This window comes from Oncorhynchus tshawytscha, linkage group LG19, assembly GCF_018296145.1.
Source record: "Oncorhynchus tshawytscha isolate Ot180627B linkage group LG19, Otsh_v2.0, whole genome shotgun sequence".
Lineage (NCBI taxonomy): Eukaryota > Metazoa > Chordata > Actinopteri > Salmoniformes > Salmonidae > Oncorhynchus > Oncorhynchus tshawytscha.
The window spans coordinates 1,950,033-1,968,843 of record NC_056447.1 but is presented as its reverse complement, the minus strand read 5'-3'; the positions used below and the strand labels follow the sequence as shown (position 1 = coordinate 1,968,843).

The 18,811-nt window shown below is 41.2% G+C and overlaps 1 protein-coding gene across 1 annotated transcript in view; it reads left to right on the top strand.

Moving 5' to 3' along the window:
* Positions 1-17,678, top strand: part of LOC112218221 (metabotropic glutamate receptor 8-like) — a 223,866-nt gene extending 206,188 nt beyond the window's left edge. Inside the window, exons 8-11 of the mRNA XM_024378845.2 lie at positions 3,159-3,298; positions 3,653-4,588; positions 13,530-13,776; positions 16,450-17,678. Coding sequence (XP_024234613.1) covers positions 3,159-3,298; positions 3,653-4,588; positions 13,530-13,776; positions 16,450-16,499 — 1,373 coding nt within the window. The 3' untranslated portion in view covers positions 16,500-17,678. The remainder of the gene's footprint in view (positions 1-3,158; positions 3,299-3,652; positions 4,589-13,529; positions 13,777-16,449) is intronic.
* The last annotated feature ends 1,133 nt before the right edge of the window (positions 17,679-18,811 follow it).

The window sequence follows — 18,811 nt, the reverse complement described above, 5'->3', positions numbered from 1 at the left end:
TTTCTTTATTAAAGATTTACCATGGACACTTACCACGCCGCATTTTGGTCCGACTCTCCTTTTCGCCTCTCCTCTTCAGATGAAGAGGAAGACCGTGACACATGCTTTTATTAAACACATAATTTCCTCTTGCTTCTAGCAAACATTTACTTTGCAATAGCACAGGTTTGCATGAACCTTGCTATTTGCTATTCAGACCTTGGCAACAATGCTGCAAAATAGGAATTTGATCTACCCCCCCCTGCCTTACAGAGCTAATGGTGTTATTTATATAATTAAATTCATATAAATGTAAAACAGCTGTAACAAATTTAAAGGGAATGTTAGCTGTCATTTCAGAGTTTGATGTGACTGGGTTAGCTTTGTTAGCTGTTGTTTTCTTAAAATCCGATTCCCCATTACACTCTGGGGGAGGGATAGAACTCTCAAGATTCTTTAGGTACTGTATATATAGCCTTTTTAGTAAACGGTTATTTAGTCTCATCCAAAGTACCAAAAGGTTCTAAATAGAAACCCAAAGAACACTTTTTTCTAAGAGTAGTTTGATCATACCTGGACTACTGCCCAGTAATATGGTCAAGTGCTGCAAAGAAGGACATAAGCATTTTACGGTTGGCCCAGAACAGCGCTGCATGGCTGGCCCTTAAATGTACACAGAGGGCTAATATCAAGAACATGCATGTCAATCTCTCCTGGCTCAAAGTTGAGGAGAGATTGACTGCAACACTGAATGTTGATAGCACAGAACTGTCTGTTCACACAGCTCAGACACCAATACGTACCCCACAAGACATGCCACCAGGGGTCTCTTCACAGTCCCTAAGTCCAGAACAGAGGCTGGGAAAATGCACAGTACTAGATAGAGCCATGGCCACATGGAACTCTCTTCCACATCAGATAACTCAAGCTAGCTGTAAAATCTAATAAAAAAGCAACATAAAATAACACAGACATTGTATAATGTATTGTAATATTGTACATTTTATATCATACATTTGTAATGGTAGAGCAGTGTACATTTTTATAGTGCACAATGTCTTGTGTTATGTATTGTTTTATTTATGATGTTGACTATTGTTTTGTTCCTGTTTGGACCCCAGGAAGAGTAGGGGCTGCCTTGGCAGCAGCTAATATGGATCATACTAAATACTCAAATATAGTACCAGATTGTCTGTGCCATCATCATATAGAGATATATTTTGGGAATATCAACATGATTTTGCTTGGGGGATCTGGATCCCGAGGATGGTGCGGTGATTCATTGCTGTGCAGATGCGATTTTCCATGCATTTATTCATGTTGTAGAAAGTAGGGCTTGAATATAATCAAAACGTGAGCCCACCCACTAATCATAATTACAGAGGGTGTCTGCTCTTTTATTACAATATGCTGTTGCTCTGGATTTCGTTTCTAAAGGAATCTACTTTGGAGGCTGCGTGGGTAATTGGAGGCTTGAGTGTGGGTCAACCTGTGATTATGTCTGGGATTGGTTCAATCAACACATTGCCCAATCACCTAATCATCGATGTAAAGAGCCCCAGAGTCGCACTATGAAGAAACGTATTCACAAGTTACAGTCAAGGGGCTGATTGAAGTGCAGAACAGTTAGGAATGAGGATGCCTGTTTTTTTTAAATGGGACATTATGAGTCATTGTTTAAGGGTGGTTCCGTTCTGCAACACCACTTGAATGTCAAATGCAGTGATACACAAGGCAAGCTAATTGTTGCTGGTTAATCAGTCAGCTAAATGTTTACACTAAGTCAACGTACATGTCACTTAGAAATGTCCTTGTTTTTGAAAGAAAAGCACATTTTTTGTCCATTAAAATAGCATAAAATTGATCGGAAATACAGTGTAGATGTTGTTAACGTTGTAAATCACTATTGTAGCTGGAAACTGCAGTTTTTTAATTGAATATCTACATAGGCGTACAGAGGCCCATTATCAGCAACCATCACTCCTGTGTTCCCCTGGCACGTTGCGTTTGTGGGTTCGATTACAGGCTAAAAATGGCCACAAAGAAATAACTTTCTTCTGAAACTCGTCAGTCTATTCTTGTTCTGAGAAATAAAGGCTATTCCATGTGAGAAATTGCCAAGAAACTGAAGATATCGTACAACGCTGTTTGCTACTCCCTCCACATAACAGCGACAACTGGCACTAACCAGAATAGAAAGAGGAGTGGGAGGCCCCGGTGCACAACTGAGCAAGAGGACAGGTATGTTAGAGTGTCTAGTTTGAGAAACAGACAACTCACAAGTCCTCAACTGGCAGCTTCTTTAAATAGTACCCGCAAAACACCAGTCTCAACATCAACAGTGAGGAGATGACTCTGGGATGCTGGCCTTTTAGGCAGAGTTCCTCTGTCCAGTGTCTGTGTTCTTTTGCCCATCTTATTCTTTTATTTTTATTGGCGAGTCTGAGATATGGCTTTTTCTTTGCAACTCAGACCTGTGGTCTGCAGTGAAAGGCAGCTAGATGTGCTGTGCATAGCCAAAGAATCAGAAATTTGTTTCCTGTTTTAATTTGCTTCTCTCTGCCAAGCCGCTGCACAAAGGAAAGTGGGTGATTGGATGAAATTATCATAGACAGACACAGGAAGCGAAACATCTGAACAGAGCTGCTGTTTTGGAGACGAGTCAAATCTCTTTACTTCAGGCCCAATCCTCTCAACTTCTCTCCAGCAAATGTAACAATACATGGCTTTCCTGAGATGCATATTTTTAATATGTCTCTCCTCTTCCTTCCCAACTGTGTTGGATTTTGCAGGTTTTAACGACCAAAGGTGTGAGCAATGTTACTGTAAGAAAGTCATCTGAGAGACAAGATAGTTACTTGAAAGGAATTTGAAACTTGTCAGTGTAGATTGTAATAAATACTTACAGATAATCCATTTGGTTGACTGCATCTTTGACAAGTACACTGATAAACAACCTCGAGAGATACTTACATATTACAATGGCAGTGCATTCTTCATCTGTTTTGTCACAAAACATTTTGTCTTCATATTATTATTATTTCTTTTAGATACCATACCCATGGGTAAACACTGAAGATACTTTATGTTGTGATATCAGCCAAGTTTATTGTTTCAGTAATATTTTCTCCAAATGTATGTATATTTTTCAGTAATGTTAAGTGTTTCCTATTTTACAGGAAGTGCTGGGACTCCTGTCACATTTAATGAGAATGGCGATGCTCCAGGACGCTACGATATCTTTCAGTACCAGATCAACAACAGGTCAACAGCAGAGTACAAGGTCATCGGCCACTGGACCAACCAGCTACACCTAAATGTAAGGACGAATTGGTAACGGCTTTGTCTTGTTATTGTATGCAAGTCTTAATAATGTTACTTGTTGATAAATCACATTAACATCCATGGGGACTCATTTTCTACAATACCTATCAAATAACTGTCAAACAATCAATTGAACTTATTTGCCAACGGTGAAAAAATAAGATTTGAAATGAGCAACTTGCGTAGTGACACATTTACGTTCTTTTACATTTTTGTCATACTGGTCCCCCGTGGGAGTCGAACCCACAACCCTGGCGTTGCACTACCAACTGATGATGTTGATGAGTCATCTTTTTGTAGTTCTTGCCCATCTTTAAGATCAATGTAACACATGTTCTGCCCCACTCAGATGGATGCCATGCAGTGGATCAGTGGAGACCCCTCTGTGCCCGCCTCTGTGTGCAGCCTGCCCTGCAAGATGGGTGAGAGAAAGAAGGTGGTGAAGGGAGTACCATGTTGCTGGCACTGCGAGCGCTGTGAGGGCTACCACTTCCAGGCCAGTGAGTTCATTTGCGAGCTGTGCCCATATGAGCAACGACCCGACCAGAACCACACTGGGTGCCAACCTATCCCCATCATCAAGCTGGAGTGGCACTCACCCTGGGCAGTGGTGCCAGTCTTCATCTCTGTCCTGGGCATTCTGGTTACCACCTTCGTCATTGTCACCTTTGTGCGCTACCACGACACGCCCATTGTCCGAGCCTCGGGCCGGGAGATGAGCTATGTTTTGCTTACGGGTATCTTTCTGTGCTATGCTATCACCTTCCCCATGATCGCAGCCCCTGACGTTGCTGTTTGCTCCATCAGGCGCATCTTCCTGGGCCTGGGTATGTGCTTCAGCTACGCAGCTTTGCTTACCAAAACAAACCGCATCCACCGCATCTTCGAGCAGGGCAAGAAGGCTGTTACTGCACCGCGGTTCATCTCCCCGGCCTCCCAGCTGGTCATTACCTTCAGCCTGATCTCCGTTCAGTTACTGGGTGTTTTTGTGTGGTTTGCCACTGACCCGCCACACATGGTGGTGGACTATGGCGAGCAGCGCACGCAGGACCCTGAGAACGCCCGTGGGGTGCTCAAGTGTGACATCTCGGACCTCTCACTCATCTGCTCGCTTGGATACAGTATTCTCTTGATGGTCACATGCACTGTTTACGCCATCAAGACCAGGGGAGTGCCAGAGACCTTCAACGAGGCAAAGCCTATTGGATTTACTATGTATACTACCTGTATAATTTGGTTAGCTTTTATACCTATCTTCTTTGGGACGGCACAGTCAGCAGAAAGGGTGAGTGTGCTTTGATTGTGTGATTGTATTTGGCTATGTAACACAGTCAGATATGCTGTTCATCTTATTCTCTATGCATTGACTGGCGCCTCCAACTCTTACACAAGTGAATAAGATGCAATCTGATAAAATGTAAAGGTGAATATTATTATTTTCAACTCTTTTATCTAGAGATCCTTGCTGTAGTGAGACTAGTTGCTGTTAAGCCAGGAGCTGGTGAGGGTTCTTAGCTCTTGATTGGACAGAAAAGAATGGCTTACTCATGCGTAGATGTGGTCTATAATATTACGTGCTGGCTCAGGTGTGAGGTTTGGCTTGTCATCAGACAGTTGTAATCCTCATCAGTTCTATGACTAATGGGAACACAAACATGTGTTGTCTACAGTTTAAATGTCAGTAATCCATTGTGCGGAATTCATCACCCATTTGGCTAATATGTTGTGAACCTCAGAGGCTCTTTGGTGATAGAGGTGGTAGGCAAGGTGTTGGCGTTGTGTTTTATCACACTTTAAGGTCAGTAATTATTTTAACCCCTGCTACTAGCCAATCAACTTAATTAAGTACCATCACTTCAGTTCTCTGCACTGAATGTTGGCCATGTAATGACATGTGGAATTAAATTGTTCTCAACTATTTTCACCTTTAGAATGCTGCATATGATTTTCCGGAAAGTACATAGGTCATAGGTCACACTTGGAAAGCATGGTATCTGTGAATAAGCTGAGGAACCTCTACCTCAATCTTCATATTGCCTATTTGATCTTCCCATGGGATTGCAATGCACATTTTCAGTCAGTGTCATAACGCACATAATGATCGAGCAAATGCCATGGCAATACAAAACGTTCAATTGGTCCAAGTACTGCAGCATACTGGACGATTTCAAATGATTTCATAAGCTGCAGTAAATAGTCTGGATGAATTCAAAGAGTGATTTTTCCATTTAAGTTTTCTACTGGAAGCTGCTTCAGTCTATTAAATTGAGCCCCTGAGTTGAGTATCTGGTTTACCGAAGAAAGGCTTTGTTTTCTTCCCCCACAATTTTTGGGACCAGATCTCATTAGTACAGTTCTGGTGCATTAGTAATCTCTTCTCACTTTGTTACCGTTTTTGGATGGCGTGAAACAAATACAGTAAATGACAGGTTGGCTTTGAGTAGATGTGGCCAGGCATTTGATAGCTGAACATTGGCTTACATAGGTCACCAATATTGCAAAATATGATTGCGTTATAGAAAGTCCTTACTAGCCAAGCCATACATGGTCCTAATCAATTTGTATAATATTGTTCCAATTTAATGTAAGATACAAATGGTTTATAATCGTTACTGTTCATTACCTTGCTGTTCAATGGTAAGCTTATTTTATACACTATACTCCATGAGAGCAACTCACTAGGGACCAAATAATTAAAAGTGTACCCATCACTGTTTTGCCAGATGGTGATTATACCTAATCATTTTTCTCTCTTTATTGGTAGAGCTGGTTGCAGTCTGTAGTCTAAAATATGATGCTAGTCTCTTATATTGACCCAGTATTATATGTCAATGTTGTTGTTTTTTCAAGCTAGAGGGAATTGTTTCTAATATGTGATGAACAAAGACTGGGTTGTTTACTGAGACTATGAGAAACCTGACAAACAGGTTTATTATTCAGAGTGATATGTTGTGTCTGCTTAGCTCTGAAATAAGAAACACAGCTATGGCTAAAGGTATTTACTTTTTTGTCAATAACACAATAGAAAATCTGTATACAGTGTGTGCAAATGAAGTAAGGAGGTAAGGCAATAAATAGGCCATAGTGGCGAAGTCATTAAAATTGACCAATTAACACTGGAGTGATAGATGTGCAGATGAGGATGTGCAAGTAGAAATACTGGTGTGCAAAAGAGCAGGAAAAAACATATGGGGATGAGGTAGGTAGTTGGTTGGATGGGCTATTTACAGATGGGCTGTGTACAGCTGCAGCGATCGGTAAGCTGCTCTGACAGCCGATGCTTGAAGTTAGTGAGGGAGATATAAGTCTCCAACTAAGGTGATTTTTTTTTTTTTGTATTTCGTTCCAGTCATTGGCAGCAGAGAACTGGAAAGAAAGGTGGCCAAAGGTGTTGGCTTTGGGGATGACCAGTGAAATATACCTGCTGGAGCGCGTGCACATGTGGGTGTTGCTATGGTGACCAGTGAGCTGAGATAAGGCGGAGCGTTACCTAGCAAAGGCATAGATGACCTGGAGCCAGTGGGTTTGGTGACAAATATATAAAATCAATGAATGACTGGAATTCTGTCCAGAATAATTCAGAATTCAATTGTAAGTCTACTTATGAATGAAATATCACCCGTTCTGAAAGTTTGTTTCCATTACTAGCATCTTGTACATCCTCGCTCTGGACATAATGTATGAAACCACTTACCAATAGATTGCTAGTTGATGATTTTGCCTCAATAATAGATGTCCAGGTCTTACACAGTCTAGTAAAACTTACACAGTTTTACATTTTAGATTCTAAATGAACCTATTAAAATTCACGGACGATTAGTAAAGCTTAAACCAAGTTTATTCACCCTTTGGGTTAAAACAGCTGCATGACACAAAATACATATTCATACCAGTAGTAGTTTAAATACCCCACTTTGGGTGGAGTTTCCTCCTCTCTAAACCAGGGCTGCCCAACCCTCTTCCTGGAGATCTACTGTCCTGTAGGTTTTCAGTCCAACCCTGATTTAGCATACAGTGTCTGATTCAGCTAGTTAAGGTGACCGGACCTGACCTCGACTCCCTTCCTCACTAATCCACAGCTCTCCACCCTTATCAGTGCCTGACAACATCTGATCGTCTTCCCTGGTGTCACAAATTTGCCCCAGCCCCAACTAACACACCTGACTCCAATAATCACCTAATCATGATCTTCAGATTAGAATGCAATTTGATGAATCAGCTGTGTTTGCTAGGGATGGAATAAAAGTGTGACACCAATCAGGCCCTCGAGGACTGGAGTTGTCCCCCCTGATAGAGACCATAGCACTCAATATTTCAATAGTATACCTGATAATTAACACTATTCCAAGTTTAGGAGTCAGAACCCAGAATCCATCATACTGTACGTTATTAATCTTTAGAGAATGACTTGCCTAACTGGCCCTTGAAAAATCACCTCCACCGGCATCACTTTCTTAGAGGACTGAAAACACCACACACATCAAACCCTTTAATTGAAGAATAGTAAAAAGGGGGCTCAACGCATTGTAGCCTATTCATATCTCAGAAAATACTTAATCAATGCCACATAGATTGCACTGTCCCGAGGGAGCAGTCATATCAAATAAATCCTATTCAAATTGTTATTTACTGTCACACATGGCTTAATGTTCATAGGAAGAACACATGTTTGAATGGTGTCCCTGGAGAAAATATAAAATCAGTCTGATATAGCACATGACCATCACTCCACTATTTAACAGTCTTCCACATTGATCAGAGCAAGCTGTTTAATAGCTGGATAAATGCCCCAGCTCTGTCATTTTAGAAACAGATGCTTCTTATTTCCACTCTCATCACAAAGGTAATACACTTGTGTAGGGCATGTGCACATTCCCTTGCTGAGATTGCCAACTGTCTAGTATTTGTCATTTTTGCACCCACTAATGGTTTTATGGTTGCACCCTACCGGTTGTTAAATGAAAGAATCAGCTGTGCAGTGCTAGAGCAAATACCAAAACCTGCACCCATGGGAGGCTCGAGGACCGAGTTTGGGACACCTTGACTTGACTCCAGGCATAAGCGGTTGCTTAGGGCTCCCGGCTGCTAGGGCTTTCCGAAGTGGTGGAGTCACAGTCTCAACTTAATATTGAGAGTTAGAATGGTAGAATACACAAGGTGCAAGTTCGAAATTTGGTTTTGCAGTTTTTCTCTTGTCACTCGATTAGCAATGTCAGCTAACAATTTTTAGATTGCAAGTTAGTCTAGCCAGTTATCTAAACTTGTAGTAACCACTACCAAATACCGACCGGGCACAAAGGGCACAAGCCCAGGGGCCCTGACCTCCAGGGTGCTCCCATAGATTTTGTTAGTCACTCTCACTCGGATATCATTAACATGGCATAAGTCATGGAAGAATGTGTAGAATCACAGAAAATTTGCTTTAAAACAGCCAACAAAATCTCTCCAACCCGTTGAAAAAATGGGTAGAATTGCAGGAAAGTCACTTTAAAAATTATCTCTGCCCCATGGCAAAATGAGTAGAATTGCATGAAATGTTATAAATTGCAAAACTTTCTTGGCCCCATAGCAAAATGAGTAGAATTGCATGAAAGGTATTATAAAATTGCTAAATGTTCTCTTCGCCCCATGGCAAAATGTGTAGAATTGCTGGAAATAAACTTTAAAACATAAATTTTTTCTCCGCTGATGAGAGGGGGGCCACACTCCCAACCAAATCTAGCTTAGGTTCCCCAAAGGGCTAGAGCCGGCCCTGGCTCATTCTTTTCCAGTTAACATTTAATAAACATGGTCTTTCAGACAGCATGATTTTTCTCAGTTCCTTAGTTTCCTCATCCCAATTTCCATAACATGATGAGTTGTTTTTTTTAATCAAAAGTAAGTTGTTATAAATGTCACCAGTGTGCAGAGATGGCACTTACATGAGTAAATAACCTTTGGACAAGTAAGCCTTGTCCGAGCCAGAAGGGTCCATAGGGCAAGAGCCTGTCTCCTGATTCTGTAGCATGACGCAGCTTGATGTACAAGTACACACCCTGGACAGAACGCTAATCTGTCGCAGGGCCTTACACCCAATCCATCTTCTTAATGCTTAGTGCCAGGCAGAAAGACATCGAGTCCCAGTTTTAGAATCTTTGGTACGATTCGACCATTCGAACACCCAGTCTCAGGGCGTGCACTCTAACCACCAAGCTACTGAGTTTGGTTGAGCACGATACTGAACCAACAAACCCGTTATTATTGAATTGACAATGCGCTGGGACATTCTTCATGAAGTTTAGCAATGCCAAAATACGTTAATTTAATCATAAACTATCATGTTTGGCATTAGTATTCCTTGCATTTTGTCCTCAAACTTTTTAGAAAGAGCACGTTGGCTGAAAGTAAAGTTTCAACTTTCAACGCCCATTGAATATGGCCAGTGTCAGTAAACGTTGGCAAAAAAAACACAGACCATACTCTGGCACTCCAGATTAAATTTACGAACACATCCGGAAAATAAACCAGCCTTTGGTCTTGCAATCTTTGGTTGTTTAGTACATGGCCTCACATGCGAAGCGATGGATGGGGCTAAAGCTTAAGAGGGTGTGAATGATGCTGAATGGGTGTAGACAAAAAAGAGCTATCTAGTAGGTACCAAAACATTCAAAGCCCATTTTCTCAAAATTGAGGTTACAAGTTTATCAACTTTCAAAGCAGAGTTACTTTCCCATTGTTCCCCAACTGCAGTGTCTGATATACCATTTTCTAGCTCTAAGTCTCTACTTAGATCCAATGTAAAAAACACATTCATAAATGGCAAAACAGACAGTTAAAATATAAATCATAAGGAATAAGATTTTGAGTCTTGGCTGAAGAAATATTTTTGTTTTTTTACACATATTTACCATCACTTCTGTATATACAGTGCCTTGCAAAAGTATTCGGCCCCCTTGAACTTTGCGACCTTTTGCCACATTTCAGGCTTCAAACATAAAGATATAAAACTGTATTTTTTTTGTGAAGAATCAACAACAAGTGGGACACAATCATGAAGTGGAACGACATATTGGATATTTTAAACTTTTTTAACAAATCAGAAACTGAAAAATTGGGCGTGCAAAATTATTCAGCCCCCTTAAGTTAATACTTTGTAGCGCCACCTTTTGCTGCGATTACGGCTGTAAGTCGCTTGGGGTATGTCTCTATCAGTTTTGCACATCGAGAGACTGAAATTTTTTCCCATTCCTCCTTGCAAAACAGCTCGAGCTCAGTGAGGTTGGATGGAGGGCATTTGAGAACAGCAGTTTTCAGTTCTTTCCACAGATTCTCGATTGGATTCAGGTCTGGACTTTGACTTGGCCATTCTAACACCTGGATATGTTTATTTTTGAACCATTCCATTGTAGATTTTGCTTTATGTTTTGGATCATTGTCTTGTTGGAAGACAAATCTCCGTCCCAGTCTCAGGTCTTTTGCAGACTCCATCAGGTTTTCTTCCAGAATGGTCCTGTATTTGGCTCCATCCATCTTCCCATCAATTTTAACCATCTTCCCTGTCCCTGCTGAAGAAAAGCAGGCCCAAACCATGATGCTGCCACCACCATGTTTGACAGTGGGGATGGTGTGTTCAGGGTGATGAGCTGTGTTGCTTTTACGTCTTTTGCATTGTTGCCAAAAAGTTCAATTTTGGTTTCATCTGACCAGAGCACCTTCTTCCACATGTTTGGTGTGTCTCCCAGGTGGCTTGTGGCAAACTTTAAACGGCACTTTTTATGGATATCTTTAAGAAATGGCTTTCTTCTTGCCACTCTTCCATAAAGGCCAGATGTGTGCAATATACGACTGATTGTTGTCCTATGGACAGAGTCTCCCACCTCAGCTGTAGATCTCTGCAGTTCATCCAGAGTGATCATGGGCCTCTTGGCTGCATCTCTGATCAGTCTTCTCCTTGTATGAGCTGAAAGTTTAGAGGGACGGCCAGGTCTTGGTAGATTTGCAGTGGTCTGATACTCCTTCCATTTCAATATTATCACTTGCACAGTGCTCCTTGGGATGTTTAAAGCTTGGGAAATCTTTTTGTATCCAAATCCGGCTTTAAACTTCTTCACAACAGTATCTCGGACCTGCCTGGTGTGTTCCTTGTTCTTCATGATGCTCTCTGCGCTTTTAACGGACCTCTGAGACTATCACAGTGCAGGTGCATTTATACGGAGACTTGATTACACACAGGTGGATTGTATTTATCATCATTAGTCATTTAGGTCAACATTGGATCATTCAGAGATCCTCACTGAACTTCTGGAGAGAGTTTGCTGCACTGAAAGTAAAGGGGCTGAATAATTTTGCATGCCCAATTTTTCAGTTTTTGATTTGTTAAAAAAGTTTGAAATATCCAATAAATGTCGTTCCACTTCATGATTGTGTCCCACTTGTTGTTGATTCTTCACAAAAAAATACAGTTTTATATCTTTGTTTGAAGCCTGAAATGTGGCAAAAGGTCGCAAAGTTCAAGATGGCCGAATACTTTCGCAAGGCTGACGTTTCAAGCGGACTTTTCAAACAACTCTTACACTAAAAGGGTATTATCATAATTTTATTATTATTATTATTCCAACCTCATAATGTGGAAAGATAAATACAACACAGGTAAATCATGTTTTTGACTGCACTGGGCCTTGTAAGATAACCTTAAGGGGTTTGAGCCACGGGATAATAATTACATCACCTATGTAAGTGTGGCTTCATGTTTGTGCACCATTATGGCTGACCTTGAAATCTACACCCGACAGAGTGTGTAATATAAGCTTTGTTCTCACAATATAAATCATTCCTAGAAGTTTGTCTCGAGGCCCTCTAAATGGCTTTATGCTTGGGGGTGTAACATTGGAAATAAGTCAATGAAACATGTGCTTGTAATGCTTGGTTAAGTTCAACAGGCGGGAGAAGAGTAGAATTGTGTACATGCGGTCGGGGTACCTCACCTGGGTTGTCAGTGGTTGGATGGGTTTGATTTAAGTGCTTATAAGAAACCTGAATAGTGTACTGCAAGTTTGAATGTTCCATGTGAATACACTATCACAGACACTATCACAGATTATTGTGAAATAGACACAAATTACTTATTGGAAATTTGTGACAGGCACACTTGTTTTGTGTGTATTACACTATTTTCTTCAAAACGCATGTATTACATAATTTTCATTCTCCATAACATATTTATGTACATTACACAAATTCCAATTTGTTGTGGCTAATTTTAGCTATGTTAGCTAAGTGGCTAACGTTAGCTAGGTGGCTACTGTTAGCTAAACTAGGGGTGGGGTTAGGGATTAGGTTTAGGGGTTATGGTTAGGTGTTAAGGTTAGGGTTAGGGTTAGGTAACATGCTATCTAAGTAGTAAAAGGGTTAGGTTAGGGTGAGGGTTAGCTAGGTAAGTAGTTAAAAAAGTAGCAAATTGTTGCAAAGTTGCTAATTAGATAAAATGCTAAAGTTGTCCATGATGTGATTCAAATACACAATGTTTGGGTTGATAGAAGCTTGCATTATATTCCCACCCATTTCTTCCCGACCAACCTTAAGAGGGCTTACGTAACCTACTATTTTTATCTGGGATTGAAATGCACTGAATACAACGTCGTGTACTGCACACACAAAAACGTTTGTTTGCCTGTTACGAATTTCCAATAAGAAATGTATATTTATTTCACAACCTGTGATACTAGGTTGGAACACAATGTGCATGACAAGTGAACAGCAACTAGGTGTGTACTGGTGTTTTGAGTTTGATCCCAGTACGCTCAATAGACCTCACTATTATGTCCTCAGAAAAAAGCAATTGCCAAATACCAATAAAATCAGTAATGTGTTACAATGTAATTGGATGAATTCAAGCTGCTCTTAGAAAAAAAGGTGCCTTCTAGAGCCTAAAAGGGTTCTTTGGCTGTCCCCATAGAAGAACCCTTTGAAGAACCCTTTTTGGCTCCAGGTAGAACCTTTTGAGGTTGCGTTTAGAGCCCTTTCCAAAGAGGATTCTACATGGAACCCAAAAGGGTTCTACCTGGATCCAAAAAGAGTTATATGCGGACAGCCAAATAACCCTTTTGGAACCCTCTTTTCTAAGTTTGTTGTGTCAGGGATCACAAATGATTATCTCCCCAGGACTCTCTTTGAAGCACCTCAGACTCATTGACTGATCTCTCCTTCTTTCTCTCTATCTCTTTCTCTCTCAATCTGACTCTCGTCAGATGTACATCCAGACAGCCACGCTGACCATCTCCCTCAGCCTGAGCGCCTCCGTCTCTCTGGGGATGCTCTACATGCCCAAGGTCTACATCATCATCTTCCACCCGGAGCAGAATGTTCCCAAGCGCAAGCGCACCTTCAAGGCCATCGTCACCGTCGCCACCATGACCAGCAAGCTGTCCCAGCTGGCCTCCGAGCGACCCAACGGAGAGGTGAAGACAGAAATCTGCGAGGGCATGGATGCCAGTAGTGAGTATAAAGACGTGATCCCTTACTTCGTAACATGTTATTCCACCGCCCCCATTTTTTTTCACCTTTAAGTTTATTTTTGTAGCGGGTATAGCTTATGTTAGGTACAACCACAGACAACAGGCAACCGGCCTTCTACATACAGTAAAATCAACCACAGTTCCTCAGCTATATCTATAGTATCTGAAATATCGGTGTTGAAATCAGCTTGTAGAAAATAATTTGTATGCTCTCATCTAAAATAGTTTAAAAAGACACCTGAGAACAGATTAGGCATAACTTTTTATCGACTAGATTTAGACTTCAAAGCCCTTTCAGATTCCATTAGCAGAGGTTTCATACAGGCAAGCATCCTGTTGTTTACTTATCATGATTGTGCTGACCGCACAGTTTGATATCTAATACTTTGCTTAAATTCATATCTCGTCAGCTTCTCATTTCACTGAACCGCTAAGGTGCTGAGGTGAGATGGCGCCGACAGAGATGGTTTCCTCGCTTCGCTTTCTTAGGAAACTATGCAGTATTTTTTTATTTTTATGTATTATGTCTTACAATGTTACCCCAGGAAATCTTAAGTCTTATTACATACAGCGGGAAGAACTATTAGATATAAGAGCAACGTCAACCTACCAATATTACGACCAGGAATACGACTTTCCCAAAGCAGATCCTCTCTCCAGACCACCACCCAGGACAATGGATCTAATCCCAGCAGCTGAGCGAAAACAACGGCAACACAGAAGGGGCAGACGGAGCGGTATTCTGGTCAGGTTTCGAAAATGGGCACATCAATCTCCGCTCCCAAGTATACTACTCGCCAATGTCCAGTCTCTTGACAACAAGGTAGACGAAATTCGAAGCGTAGGTTGCCTTCCAGAGAGACATCAGAGATTGTAACACTGTCTATTTCATGGAAACATGGCTCTCTCGGGATACGTGGTCGGAATCGGTTCAGCCACCGGGCATCTCCGTGCATTGCGCCGACAGAGATAAACAACTCTCTGGGAAGAGGAAGGGAGGGGTTGTATGCTTTATGATTATCAACTCTTGGTGTAATCATAACAACATACAGGAACTCAAGTCTGCTCACCCGACCTAGAATTCCTTACAATCAAATGTTGGCCATTCTACCTACCAAGAGAATTCTCGTCAGTTATAGTCACAGCAGCACAAACAACAACACAGAGTTACACATGGAATAAACAAATGTATAGTCAATAACACAATAGAACAAATCTATATACAGTGTGCAAATGAGGTAAGATTGGGGCGGTATAAGGCAATAAATAGGCCGTAGTGGCGAAGTAATTACAATTTAAAAATGAACTCTGGAGTGAAAGGTGTGCAGAAGATAAATGTGCAAGTCGAGATACTGGGGTGCAAAGGAGCAAAAAAACAATACGGGGATGAGGTAGGTAGTTGGATGGGCTATTTACAGATGGGCTATGTACAGCTGCAATGATCTGTGAGCTGCTCTGAGAGCTGATGCTATAAATTAGTGAGGGAGATATGAGTCTCCAGTTTCAGTGATTTTTGCAATTCGTTCCAGTCATTGGCAGCAGAGAACTGGAAGGAAAGGCGGCCAAAGTAGGAATTGGCTTTGGGGGTGACCAGTGAAATATACCTGCTGGAGCACTTGCTATGGGTGGGTGCTGCCTATGGTGACCAGTGAGCTGAGAGAAGGCGGGGCTTTACCTAGCAAAGATTTATAGATGACCCTGAGCCAGTGGGTTTGGTGACGAATATGAAGTGAGGGCCAGCCAACGAGAGCATACAGGTCGCAGTGGAGGGTGGTATATGGGGCTTTGGAGACAAAACGGATGGCACTGTGATAGATTGCATCCAATTTGCTGAGTAGAGTGTTGGAGGCTATTTTGTAAATGACATCGCCGAAGTCAAGGATCGGTAGGATAGTCGGTTTTGAGGATAATACAGTGCCACCTTTGTGGATCGCCAACAAAGACTGCGGCCCCCTCCTCTCCTTCTCAGTGGCTGACGTGAGTAGAACATTTACACTCGTTAACAAGTCAACAAAACAAAGGAGATGATCATGGACTTCAGGAAACAGCAGAGGGAGCACCCCCCTATCCACATCGAAGGGACAGCAGTGGAGAAGGTGGAAAGTTTTAAGTTCCTAGGCTTACACATCACAGACAAACTGAAATGGTCCAACCACACAGACAGTGTGATGAAGATGGTGCAACAGCGCCTCTTCAACCTCAGGAGGCTGAAGAAATTTTACTTGTTAGATTTGTGTGTATTAGGTGTTTGTTGTGGAATTGTTAGATTACTTGTTAGATATTATTGCACTGTTGGAACTAGAAGAACAAGCATTTCTCTGCACTCGCATTAACATCTGCTAACCATGCGTATGTGACCAATAAGATTTGATTTTCTTTGCTTTCTAATTTGTTGCCTTTTTGCCTAATTGTGGAGAATTTCACAAATGTATACATTAATACATCTCAAAATGTAATTTCATTGTGAGTGATTAGTCCACATAGCCAACTGTTCTAGTTTACGTTGATGGTGGAAAGCCATAGTATCCTCAACATTCCATCGAGATTGTTCGATTATGGGATAATGCATTAAGGGAAGGACTGAAACAGTAAATTGAGTACAGAGGGACTACACTCCAGGAAACTAACATCTTCTCTATTTTTGCCTTTATAGTGCCATCAACCAAAACAAAGTATGTCAGCTACACCAATCATGCCATCTGAAGAGAGAAGCACTGAATAGAGAATTACTGAGGAATTCCACATGCAGACTTGGATGTGTCAGATTCACCCATGACAAGGCGTTACAACAAGCATGAGACATTGATATTGCTCAGAGTCCAAATAACGACTGAGAGCATGGCAGTCAACATAAATATGTCTGCTCTTTCATGTTCACAGACAGAGCTAATGGGCCTGCTGGAAGCAGACAAAACACCAAACAATTCAAGAGACTCGACAAAATGAGGGTGGGGAACAGAAGAGGAAAACAAAAGAGAATTTAAATCGAAATTGTTGCGATCAACCGTGTTAGTTAGTTTGTTATTCTAATTTTATGTATTTTGTGGTTGTGAAGATTTCTCATTCGTGTCTTACGTCGTCTGAACTACATTGCGAGATGAGTTTGTCTCTGTATCAGCTAACTGAATTGTAGCCTTGAGTTGTGAAATCTGTAAATGCAATGGTTTAAGCATGCACATTTTTATACAAATACTTTATTTATAATAAAGGAATGTTTTGGAAATGTTTAGGATTGTTGGATGAGGTTAAAAATGAGAGTGGGATATGATGTATGTGGTTTACCTCAATTTAGATGGAAATGATACCCAATGCATCATCCATAAGGCATAACAGTTATGTGATGGCCTTGACCTGAATTGAGCACACATCCAAAATACACCAGGATGCAAATTATGTTAAGAATGTATGAAGCCTTAAAGCAAACTATGAAAAATATCTAGAGCACCCAAAAACGCCATGGTCTCAAAACAAAATTAACAATATTGCTGTAGGATTTCCCCTGAAGCAAACTATATACAGTTGTGGCAAAATAATTTGAGTATTACTGTGAACATAATGCAAATGTTTAGTTTTAACATTTTACTTAAACCTGAGAAGAAAATGGGGATGGACTGACTTTTGGACTGCCACAGAATTTTATATTAATTTCTCTACCGTAAACTGCCTCAGTAGTAATTGGAATTGAATTGAATATTCAATTGCAATTACTACTGCATTGCAACATTTTCTACTTTTGTGTGTTTCGGATTTCCTTCTCTCTCATATCATTTTTGTTACATTATGTTTTTGTCCTGTTCAAAATAGCACAAATGAGTGCCAAAAAACAGCAGTTACAGTGGCTTGCGAAAGTATTCACCCACCTTGGCATTTTTCCTATTTAGTTTCCTTACAACCTGGAATTAAAATATCATTTCAGGGGGGTTTGTATCATTTGATTTAAACAACATGCCTACCACTTTGAAGATGCAATTTTGCAATTGGCCATTCCAAGACATTTAAATGTTTCCCCTTAAACAACAGTGTTGCTTTAGCAGTATGCTTAGGGTCATTGTCCTGCTGGAAAGTGAGCCTCCGTCCCAGTCTCAAATCTCTGGAAGACTGAAACAGGTTTCCCTCAAGAATTACCCTGTATTTAGTGCCATCCATCATTCCTTCAATTCTGACCCGCTTCCCAGTCCCTGCCGAGGAAAAACATCCCCACAGCATGATGCTGCCACCACCGTGATTCACTTTGGGGATGGTGTTCTCGAGGTGATGCGAGGTGTTGGGTTTGCGCCAGACATAGCGTTTTCCTTACTGGACAAAACACTACATTTTTGTCTCATCTGACCAGAGTACCTTCTTCCATGTGTTTGGGGAGTCTCCCACAAGCCTTTTGGCGAACACCAAACATTTTGTGCTTATTTTTTATTTAAGCAATGGCTTTTCTCTGGCCACTCTTCCGTAAAGTCCAGCTCTGTGGAGTTGATGGCTTAAAGTGGTCCTATGGACAGATACGCCAATCACCGCTGTGGATCTTTGCAGCTCCTTTAGGGTTATATTTGGCCTCTTAGTTGCCTCTCTGATTAAAGCCCTCCTTGCCTGATCTATGAGTTTTGGTGGGCGGCCCTCTCTTGGCAGGTTTGTTGTGGTGCCATATTCTATCCATTTTTTTATAATGGATTTAATGGTGCTCCCTGGGATGTTCAAAGCTTCTGATATTTTTTTTATAACCCAACCCTGATCTGTACTTCACCACAACTTTGTCTCTGACCTGTTAGGAGAGCTCCTTGGTCTTCATGGTGCCGGTTGCTTGGTGATGCCCCTTGCTTAATGGTGTTGTAGATTCTGGGGGCTTTTAGAACAGCTGTATATACATACTGAGATCATGTGACAGATCATTTGACACTTAGATTGCACACAGGTGGACTTTATTTAACTAATTATGTGACTTCTGAAGGTAATTGGTTGCACCAGATCTTATTTAGGGGCTTCATAGCAAAGGGGGTGAATACATATGCACACACCACTTTTCC